Source organism: Globicephala melas, chromosome 7, assembly GCF_963455315.2.
Source record: "Globicephala melas chromosome 7, mGloMel1.2, whole genome shotgun sequence".
NCBI lineage: Eukaryota > Metazoa > Chordata > Mammalia > Artiodactyla > Delphinidae > Globicephala > Globicephala melas.
Window position 1 is genome coordinate 113652635 of NC_083320.1, and position 10575 is coordinate 113663209.

The 10575-nt window shown below is 44.5% G+C and overlaps 1 protein-coding gene across 1 annotated transcript; it reads right to left on the reverse strand.

The window, feature by feature from the left end:
* Positions 1-7318: 7318 nt before the first annotated feature.
* LOC138842748 (probable inactive protein kinase DDB_G0270444) lies at positions 7319-8751 on the reverse strand. The gene is made up of 5 exons (XM_070045868.1): positions 8272-8751; positions 8039-8212; positions 7805-7948; positions 7613-7756; positions 7319-7468 (listed from the first exon to the last, which is right to left on the reverse strand). The coding sequence occupies exons 1-5, from the start codon at positions 8749-8751 to the stop codon at positions 7319-7321; spliced, it is 1092 nt and encodes a 363-aa protein (XP_069901969.1).
* Positions 8752-10575: the final 1824 nt, after the last annotated feature.

Consider the following 10575-nt stretch of genomic DNA (forward strand, 5'->3'; position numbering starts at 1 on the left):
GAGGGACACTCAAGAGGGAGGGGATATGGGGATGTATGTATGTACCTATAGCTGACTCACTTTGTTATACAGCAGCAGCTAACGCACAATTGTAAAGCGATTATACTCCAATAGAGATGTTAAAAAAAAAAAGATGATTGCAACTATGTGACAGCAACAATAGCAACAATAATGATTATGGCCATAACAGTAATAATAACAATGAGAAGAAGCAGGAGGAGGAAACAGAGGACAGCTAACAGAGAACGAGACTTCAGGGTGCTAAGAGCCTTTTATTTCATTCTCACCACAACATTGTTAGGTCAGTTATATCATCATTTATTCCCATTTTATATTTGGAGAAACTGAGGCTCAGAGAAGCTGTATTTATTGCTTAATTCACGTGGCTAGTAAATAGCAGACCTGGATTCAAGCCTGGGTCGTCTGCAAAATACACGTTTCTTCTGAGTGCATGTGAAATGTTCACAAAGATAGACCAATTTGCTAGACCATAACATAATTCTCAGTTAATTTCAGAAGATTGCAATCTTATAGAATGTTTCTCAACAACATTAGAATTTAATCAGGAAGCAAAAAAGAACAAACAAACAAACCAAAAAAAAAACCCTAGACAATCCCAAGTATTGGATACTAACACATTTATAAATAACAAATATCTTACAGGTCAAAAAAAAAATCATGAGGGAAATCTAAAAAGTTTTTAATGAGTGATAACACATCAAAATTTGTGGCATGCTGCTAAACTGGTACCTAAAGGTAAATTTCTTTTAGAAACATATATTTGAAAAGAAGAAAGATTTAAAACCAAAGATCTAAGTTTTCACCTAAAGAAGCTAGGGGAAAAAAGTTGATTCTTTGACCAGATAAATAAAATTGATAAGCTACTAGCTAGAATAATTGAGAAAAAAAAAGAGCAAATAGAAATTATCACTAAGATAAATGAAAAAGGAAATAATACTGCATATTCTACAGACATTAAAGAATAAAAAGGGGCTTCCCTGGTGGCGCAGCGGTTTAGAGTCCGCCTGCCGATGCAGGGGACGCGGGTTCGTGCCCCGGTCCGGGAAGATCCCACATGCCGCGGAGCGCCTGGGACCGTGAGCCATGGCCGCTGAGCCTGCGCATCCGGAGCTTGTGCTCTGCAACGGGAGAGGCCACAACAGTGAGAGGCCCGCGTACCGCAAAAATAAATAAATAAATAAAATAAGCAAATTTATAAAAAAAAAAAAAAAAGAATAAAAAGGAAAATATTATGAATATTTGCATTTATGCCAATGCATCTGACAACTGAAAGAAAATGGACAATTTCCTTGAAAAACATGCCTTACTAAAACGGACTCAGTAAGAAATAGAGAATCAGAATAGCCTTATATCTATTCAAGAAATTACATTCATAATTTTAAAAATCTTCCCACAAAGAAAACCCCAAGACTAGATGGAGTCACTGGTGGATTCTTATCAAACAGTTAAAAATAAATAATATTAATGTTATAAAACTCTTTCAGAAAATTGAGGAACAGGAAATACTTTCTAACTCGTTTAGGAGACCAGAATAACCCTGTTATAAGACCTGACAAATGCATATAAGGAAAAGGAAATACAAAGTAAGCTCAAAGTAAGACATCATGACATTTCTTAATTAAATACTTAAGCATGTGTCTCTTAAGAATCAAGGCATTCTTCTACAAAAGCATTATCACACCCCAAAATTCAACAGTTCTGTAATATCTTCTAATACCCAGTCCACATTCAGATTTCACCTATTATCCCAGGACTGTTCTTTCGAGTTGCTTTTTTTTTTTTCCAGTTCTGCACCAGGATTCACTCAAGGTTGACTCTAGTTTGCCGAATCTCTTTGGACTCTTCTAATCAACAGTCCCACGGATTAAAGACTTGAACAAAAGACCTGAAACCATAAAATTCCTAGAAGAAGACATAGGCAGTAAGCTCCTTTACATAGGTCTTGGTGATGATGTTTTGAATCTGACTCCAAAAACAAAAGAAACAAAAGTAAAAATAAACACATGGGACTATATCAAACCAAAAAGCTTCTGCACAGTAAAGAAAACCATCAATGAAATGAAAAGGTAACCTACAGAATGGGAGAAAATATTTGCAAACCATATATCTGATAAAGGTTAATATCCAAAATATATATAGAACTCATACAACTCAATAGCAAAACCAAAAACAAACAAAAACCCCAAACAATTTGATTTTAAAATGGGCAGAAGTTCTGAATAGGCATTTTTCCAAAGAAGACATACAGATGGTCAACAGGTAAATAAAAAGATGTTGAACATTACTAATCATCAGGGAAATGCCAATCAAAACCACACACCTGTCAGAATGGCTGTCATCAAACAGATAAGAAATAAGTGTTAGAGATGATATGGAGAAAAGGGAACATTGTGCACTGTTGGTGGGATGTAAATTGATGGAAAACAGTATGGAGGTTCCTCAAAAAATTAAAAAGAGAACTACCATATGATCCAGCAATTCCACTTCTGGGTTTTCATCTGAAGAAAACAAAAACACTAACTCAAAAAGATAGCTGCACTTCCATATTCATTGCAGCATTATTCACAATAGCCAAGATATGGAAACTACCTGTGTCCGTTGATGGATGAATGGATAAAGAAGATGTGGTACATATATACAATGGAATATTACTCAGCCATAAAAAATAAAATAATGCCATTTGCAGCAACATGGATGGACCTAGAGGGTAAGGTGCTACGTGAAATAAGTCAGAGAGAGAAAGACAAATATCGTACAATATCATGTATGTGTGGAATCTAAAAAAAAAAAACCTAGCTCATGGATACAGAGAACAGATTGGTGGTTGCCAGTGGCAATGGTCGGGGGGACAAATGAGTAAAGATGAAAACTTCCAGTTAATGAAATAAATATGTGCTAGGGATGTAATGTATAGCTTGATGACTATAGTTACTAATATTGTATTGTATATTTGAAAGTTAAGAGAATGGATCTTAAAAGTTCTCATCACAAGAAAAACAATTTTTGTAGCTATGTTAAGGTGACAGAGGTCAACTAGACTTATTATGGTGAACATTTTGCAATGTTTACAAATATTGAATCATTATGTTGTATCCCTGAAACTAATATGTTATATGTCAATTACACCTCAAAAGAAAAATCAAACTTCAAAAAACAAGAATCTCCGAATCTCCCCTTTTCGCCATGGTGTTGGTTTCCTGCAGAGCCAGGCTAGGTGTCCTGCAGAGGAGGGCTGTGTTGTCACTGTGCCCTCAGTGCCAGGGCAGAAGCAGGCTGGGGGCCCCATGGGGCCAGACGGCTGCAGGACCTGACCCAGCCCTGGGTTCTCCTTCCCACCCACCTCGCTCTCACGCCCCTTGGCAGCACGGTTGATGGTCTCCGCTCATTCTTTGGGAGGTTTAATCTGTTTTATTGAATTTTCAGATTCTCAAATTAATACCCATAATCAATGCCCAGCAGAAATAAAATCCAACTCCAGCTATTTTGCCAAACAGAGTTGATATGTACACAAAGCTGGTTTCCCTGGATGGCTTCAAATAGCTTTTAAGTCTCAGCAGAAGTCAGTCCATCACCTGGGGTTGGCTGACATCGGAGACCAGCCAGCGGCACACTGCTGCCTTCCAGGGGTTTCCCTGGGGTGGGGACCACAGGAGGGGGAGCACAGGCCCACCTTCAGTGGGCTCCCGTGCAAGTTTGGAACCTCTCTACAGTGTCCTCATTTGTAGAATGAGGGGCATAATAGTAATAGGGCCTCCCTGCGTTAGACAGGACTCTAGCCCCCGATCAGGACAGTGGCCTGGCCACCGTGGGGTGGACCAAGGAGAGACCACTGGGGCGAGGGGAAGGGCTGTTGTCAGGCGGATTCTCTCTGGGATTCCGAAGCAGGAGAAGTTGCTAGTCAGCAGGGGGCCTTGAGATGGACTGGTCCCTTGGAAGGGAGGCAGCAGGCTGGTGGGCAGGCAGGTGGGAGGCCGGGAAGGTTGTTGTGAGTTTCAAATGGAGATACATACACAGTGCCCGGCATGGGGCTTGGCATGGCATAGGGGCAGAGAGTGCCCTCCTCACCTCCTACCAGCATGGCCTGCCTGGACATGCCGGGGGGGCGGTCAACAAGGTTTACATGCCTGGGGGTATTGCAGGGCAACCCCCAGGTCTTCCAGACATCTATGTATTTTGTGGATCTCCCCAGCAAAGGGCCGAGCGCCCATGCCCTGCCTTCCCCTCTCATTCAGCAGCTCTGCCAGACTGCATGAGGGGTGCTGGGCACAACAGGGACAGAGCCGGACACCAGGCACCAACCGAAATGCACCTGGGGTGACTCGGTGCTGGATGAGCAAGGACCCCAGTGGAGGCCAGTGTGACCTGCAGGTGCAGGTTGGCTGGGGTCTTACGTGCCCACATTGTACAGAAGGATGAGTCAGGCAAGTGTCTGGAAGAAGGAGGAAGAGAGCTGGGGAAGGCACGTGACTCAGCTGAGGGCTCTGGGGTCCAGAGAATGGCTCGTTGGTGCTTCTAGAAGGCCAGAAAGGGGGCTTCCCTTTATCTTATCCCCTTAGCAGAAGATGCTTAGAGGTTAAGTGAGGCTTCCTTAGGATTGAGGGTGGGTGATGGGAGGGGTCCACTCTGGGTGCAGGCAGCATGAGGGTGTGTGGTTGATGAAAAGTATAAAAGCAATAATAAAACAGATTGAATTGCTCTGCTTCTCACTGTTAACCTGCACCAGCAATCTAAACAATGTCAGTGATAAGATTTTCCTCTGAAAAAGAATCTTTTGTGAGTTTAAGTTCTGAGTAATTTCTCTGGTTTTCATAGTATTCTTGTAAGCTTAATGAGCACTCTTTTATTCGTTATCCCTTAAAAACATTGGCTTCTACATGGAAGATATATATTTTTTTATTGAAATATAGTTGATTTACAACGCTGTGTTAGTTTCAGGTGTACAACACAGTGATTCAGTTATATATGATGTATAATATATATTCCTTTTCAGATTCTTTTCCCTTACAGGTTATTACAAAATATTGAGCATAGTGCCTTGTGCTCTACAGTAGGTCCTTGTTGTTTATCTATTTTATATATAGTGGTGTGTATATGTTAATCTCAACTTCCTAATTTATCCCTCTCCACCCTCCTTTGGTAACCATAAGTTTGTTCTCTATGTCTGTGAGTCTATTTCTATTTTGTAAATAAGTTCATTTGTATTTTTTTTTTTAAGATTCCACATATAAGAGATGTCATATGATATTTGTCCTTCTTTGTCTGGCTTACTTCACTTAGTGTGATAATCTCTAGGTCCATCCATGTTGCTGCAAATGGCACGATTTCATTTGTTTTTATGACTGAGTAGTGTTCCATTGTACCACATCTTCTTTATCCGTTCAGCTGTCAATGGACATTTAGGTTGCTTCCATGTCTTGGCTATTGTAAACAGTGCTGCTATGAACACTGGGGTGCATGTATCTTTTTGAATTATACTTTTCTCTGGATATATGCTCAGGAGTGGGTTTGCAGGATCATGTGGTAACTCTATTTTTAGTTTTTTGCATGGAAGATAATTTGAGAACTCCCCTATATACAGTCAACCCCTGACACATATGGACTCAGCTACACATGTTGCAAGGGTAAGATCATGATTCAGAATTAGTCAAGCCTCTTTCAGGCACAGTAAATGTTTCCAATGCCCATTGGAATAAACTGCTCAAGTCCAATGATGAAAGAGAAAATTCCAGAACTTGTGCTAATTAGTATTAGAAACCAAAAGCACTTAAACAGCATAAAGTATTTGTTTGGTAAGTGCAGATTTCAGTTCACCCATGAACTATTTGGCAGAATTTGAATCGTTTTTATTTTATTAAAAGTCACTTGTTAGTTACAAGATAATTATTTATGTAAAACTTTATTACCTCAGCCTGTATCGAATTTCAAATTGCTAGGTAGATAGGAGAGGTATTGAATAAACCGTTGAAATTTTCCTTTGAAGTACTATAATATTTGATTTCTTTCATTTTCCTTTCCTTTAAAGTTTTTCTTAATTGTGTGTGTAACATTAGCAAGAGAGAAATTTCGCTGTCAGTGTTCTTTTCTGGTCATTAATATTTTTCTCTTACAAGATTATTACTGAAAATAATTTTGTCATGTGGAGGAGGGTATGGTGTGGATGACCCGCCAGGCCACACGGAGGCCCATAGAAACCCACACCCTCGGCACCCCGCCTTACCAGTCATGCTGGCACCATGTGACCTTGGACAGCCAGAAGAAGTTTCCGTGCCTCAGTTTCTCTGCCTGAGAATGGAGGAGACCACCCTCTCAAGGTGACTAGGGACCCCAGGTGACCCATCTCCAAGCCTGAGCTGGCTGAGCTTTGGGAGAAACAGGAGCTCAAGCCCCAATGGGACACGTGATGAGAGGCCTTGGGCTTCTCCACAATCTGTTCAGGTGATCTTGGGTGAACAGTTGTCCTAGCCAAGCCTCCATTTCTAAGCTGTCGGAGAAGATCACAGTAGCTCTCTCTTCTGTGGCGAGAGTTAAAGGAAACGACACACACAAGAGTCCGACGCAGCCACAGACACATGGCACATCCCAATTGTCTTAACTAGAATAATTTGAGCAAAAAAGTAAATGATGGTATTAGATTTTAACAAAAGAGAATAACATAATTATTCACCTGTCTATACAGATATAAATAAAAGAGAAAAAAATGCATAAATGGACGGGAAGAGGTAGCTCTTTCTTACAGTAGAATTCCATTAGTAAATGTAGGAGAAAAAACATAAATTATATATCTCCATGTCCAATTCCATCCCCACTTCCAACTCCATCTCATTCTCCTTCTCCATCACCATCTCCATCTCCATCTCCATCACAACCTCCACCTCCACCTCCTTCTCCATCTCCACATCCATCTCCATCTCCACCTCCACCTCCATCTCCATCTCCATCTCCAACTCCACCTCCTTCTCTATCTCCACTTCCATCACCACCTCCACATCGACCTCCTTCTCCATCTCCACCTCCATCACCACCTCCACCTCCACCTCCTTCTCTATCTCCACCTAATTCGCCACCCCCACTTCCATCTCCTTCTGCAACTCCACCTCATTCTCCACCTCCACGTCCATCTACATCTTCATCACCATCTCCACCTCCACCTCCACCTCCACGTCCTTCTCCATTCCACCTCCATCACAACCTCCACCTCCACATCCTTCTCTATCTCCACCTCCATCACCACCTTCTTCTCCATTTCCACCTCCATCGCCACCTTCATCTCCATCTCCACCTCCATCTCCACCTCCATCTACATCACCACCTCCACCTCCATCTCCATCTCCACCACCACCTCCACCTCCACCTCCTTCTCCATCTCCACCTCCACCCCCTTCTCAAACTCCAAATCCATCACCACCTCCAACATTTTCTCCACCTCCACGTCCATCACCACCTCCACCTACTTCTCCATCTCCACCTCAATCACCACCTCCACCTCCAACTCCTTCTCCACCTCCATTTCCTTCTCCACCTCCACCTCATTCTCCACCTCCACCTCCACCTCCTTCTCCATGTCCATCTCCACCTCCACCTCCTTCTCCACCTCCTTCTCCATCTCCATCTCCACCTCCACCTCAACCTCCTTCTCCATCACTATCCCCACCTCCATCTCCAACTCCAACTCCACCTCTTTCCCCACCTCCACTTCCAACTCCATCTCCATCTCCATCTCCACCTCCATCTCCATCTGCACCTCCATCTCCATCTCCACCTCCACCTCCACCTGTTTCTCCACCTCCACCTCCTTCTCCATCTCTACCTCCATCTCCATCTCCTCCTCCACCTCCACCTCCATCTCTACCTCCATCTCCGTCTCCTCCTCCTCCTCCACCTCCACCGCCACCTCCACCTCCATCTCCACCTCCATCTCCATCTCCACCTCCATCTCCATCTCCACCTCCACCTCCACCTCGTTCTCCATCTCCACCTCCATCTCCATCTCCACCTCCACCTCCATCTCCATCTGCACCTCCATCTCCATCTCCACCTCCACCTCCACCTCTTTCTCCACCTCCACCTCCTTCTCCATCTCTACCTCCATCTCCGTCTCCTCCTCCTCCTCCACCTCCACCGCCACCTCCTTCTCCATCTCCACTTCCATCTCCATCTCCACCTCCATCTCCATCTCCATCTCCATCTCCACCTCATCACCACTGCCACCTCCATCTCCATCTCCACCTCCACCTCCTTCTCCATCTCTACCTCCATCTCCATCTCCACCTCCTTCTCCACCTCCATTTCCACTTCCATCTCCATCTCCACGTGCATCTCCACCCCCATCTCCTTCTCCACCTTCATCTCCACCTCCATCTCCATCTCCACCTCCACCTCCTTCTCCACCTCCATCTCCTCCTCCACCTGCACCTCCATGTCCACCTCAGCCTTCATCTCCATCTCCACTTCCATCACCATCTCCACCTCCTTCTCCATCTCCACCATCATCTCCATGTCCATCACCATCTCCACCTCCATCTCCAACTCTATCTCCACCTCCACCTCCATCTCCATCTCCAACTCTATCTCCATCTCCATCTCCACGTCCATCTCCATCTTCACGTGTATCTCCACCCCCATCTCCTTCTCCACCTCCACCTCCATCTCCAGCTCCACCTCCATCTCCATCTCCACCTCCACCTCTATCTCCATCTCCACCTCCATCTTCATCTCCATCTCTATCTCCATCTCTGTATCTATATCCATCTAAGAAGTCCCAAGGTCTGTGGTGGGCAAGGTGAAGACACAGTGCAGTTGATGGTGTAGGTATAGTCCAAGTCCAAATCCAGAGTCAGGAGATGACCATTGCCCAAGCTTGATAAGAGTCACAGGGAGCTGTTTCTCTCTTCCTGTGCCTTTTTTTCTATTCAAACCCTCAGTTGATGAGATAAGGCCCATCCCATTGGGAAGGGCAATATGCTTAACTCAGACTCCCAATTCAAATGTTATTCTCATCCAGAAACACCCTTGTAGACACCTCATAGACATAAAGCAGAATAATATTTAATCAAATAACTGAGCGCCCCATGGCCCAGTCAAGTTGACACACAAAGTTCACCATCTCAGATGGCTCTTGCGTTTCACCTTAGTCAACTGGTGAATGATGGTGTCGTTTACTGAGATGAGGAATCCTGGAGGAGAAGAAAGTTTGGGTATGAATACTTCCCAAACTGACTGATGGGCAATATTCAATTGATGATGCCTATGAGGCTTCCAAGGGAATGTCAAACAGGCAGCTAAATATTAGAGCCTAGTGGGTGAGGTATGCATTTAAGAGTCATTAGCACATCTACGGTATTTAAAGTCTTGAAATTTTGTGAGCATACCTGAGGAGAGAAAATATAGGAAAGGGATGGGGACTGTGCCTGGGACACTCTGCCACTCAGAGATCAGTGGGAGGAGGAAGGGGCAGAAAAAAGACCAAGAAGGAAGAGCCCTGAAGCCATCCCCCCACTCTTATTCTCAGCGTCATCTGAGATGGCAGTCCACCAGTGGAAATCCACTTAAGTGGATGGACAATCATTTGACCCATAATTCTCTGGCTTGTTCAGCGCATCCCAGTGCAATTACGTTCCTGGGTGCTTCCTATGAGTCAGGGCCTGAGCTGACCCAGACAGGGCACCTGCCAGCAAGAGACTCACTGTCTAATGGGGATGGTTGGCTCTTGGTAGACCACTTCAGCGCCTACTCTGTGCCAGATGCAACCAAAAGAACCAAGAATGCAAAGTCCAGTGAGACACAGCCCTGCTTTCTAGGAGCTTACGGTCTGGTGGGAAGACAGACCTGAACAGATATTTCAATAAAATAGGGCAAATGCTCCCATGGGAGATTTTCTGATACGTTCTGTTGAAAGACAGACCTACCTAGAGAGAAAGGAATCTAGGTTGATTTGGCAGGATCTGACCACCTTCTGGTTACCTGCCTCTCTCCCCCGAAACCTCATAGTTAGTGTGTGATGCAAAGGCCAGAAGGAAATGAGTCATTTCATTTCATTTTTATAACCAACATCTTTAATGGAGCTGTTCCTGTTTGCCGGTACCTGGTAAGTCAGGCAGACCATGTGGAGGAGACAGACGTAGCTCCACGTGCAACACACACACACACACACACACACACACACACACACACACACACCCTGTTTTCTGCTTCCAAATTTCTGAAGGGTTAGGTCATTTTCCTCCCTGGCCGAATGGTTGTCTGCTGAGGGCTGGTTGGCCCATAAATCGTCCTGCCCATAATATAAGACACAGCCCTTATTGACAGCAGGTCTGCTCATAGAAGCCATGCTGGCAGCTCGTAAAGCAGGGCCTGGTGGCACTCCCAGAGAGCCGAGGCAATAACGGGCACGGGGCGAGGGTTGCCTCACACTCCAGCAGCCGGCTGAGCTGCAGGGACAATGGCAGCAGGCCTAATGTGTCCTCCTGGCCTTCCCCACCACTGTGTAAAGCTCACAGGTAGCCGTCCTGCCTCCCTGGCCCCAGGGCAGTTTCTTTCAAGGAGAGAGACAGTTCC

Excerpts from the sequence above, each read along its gene's own strand:
- LOC138842748 (XM_070045868.1), bottom strand. The coding sequence starts at position 8,751 with ATGGAGATAGAGATGGAGATGAAGATGGAGGTGGAGATGGAGATAGAG. Across the intron at positions 7,949-8,038 it reads AGGTGGAGATGGAGATGGAG|GTGGAGATGGAGATGGAGGT; the intron begins GTGCAGATGGAG and ends ATGGAGATGGAG. Across the intron at positions 7,757-7,804 it reads AGATGGAGAAGGAGGTGGAG|ATGGAGATGGAGGTGGAGAT; the intron begins GTGGAGAAACAG and ends ATGGAGGTGCAG.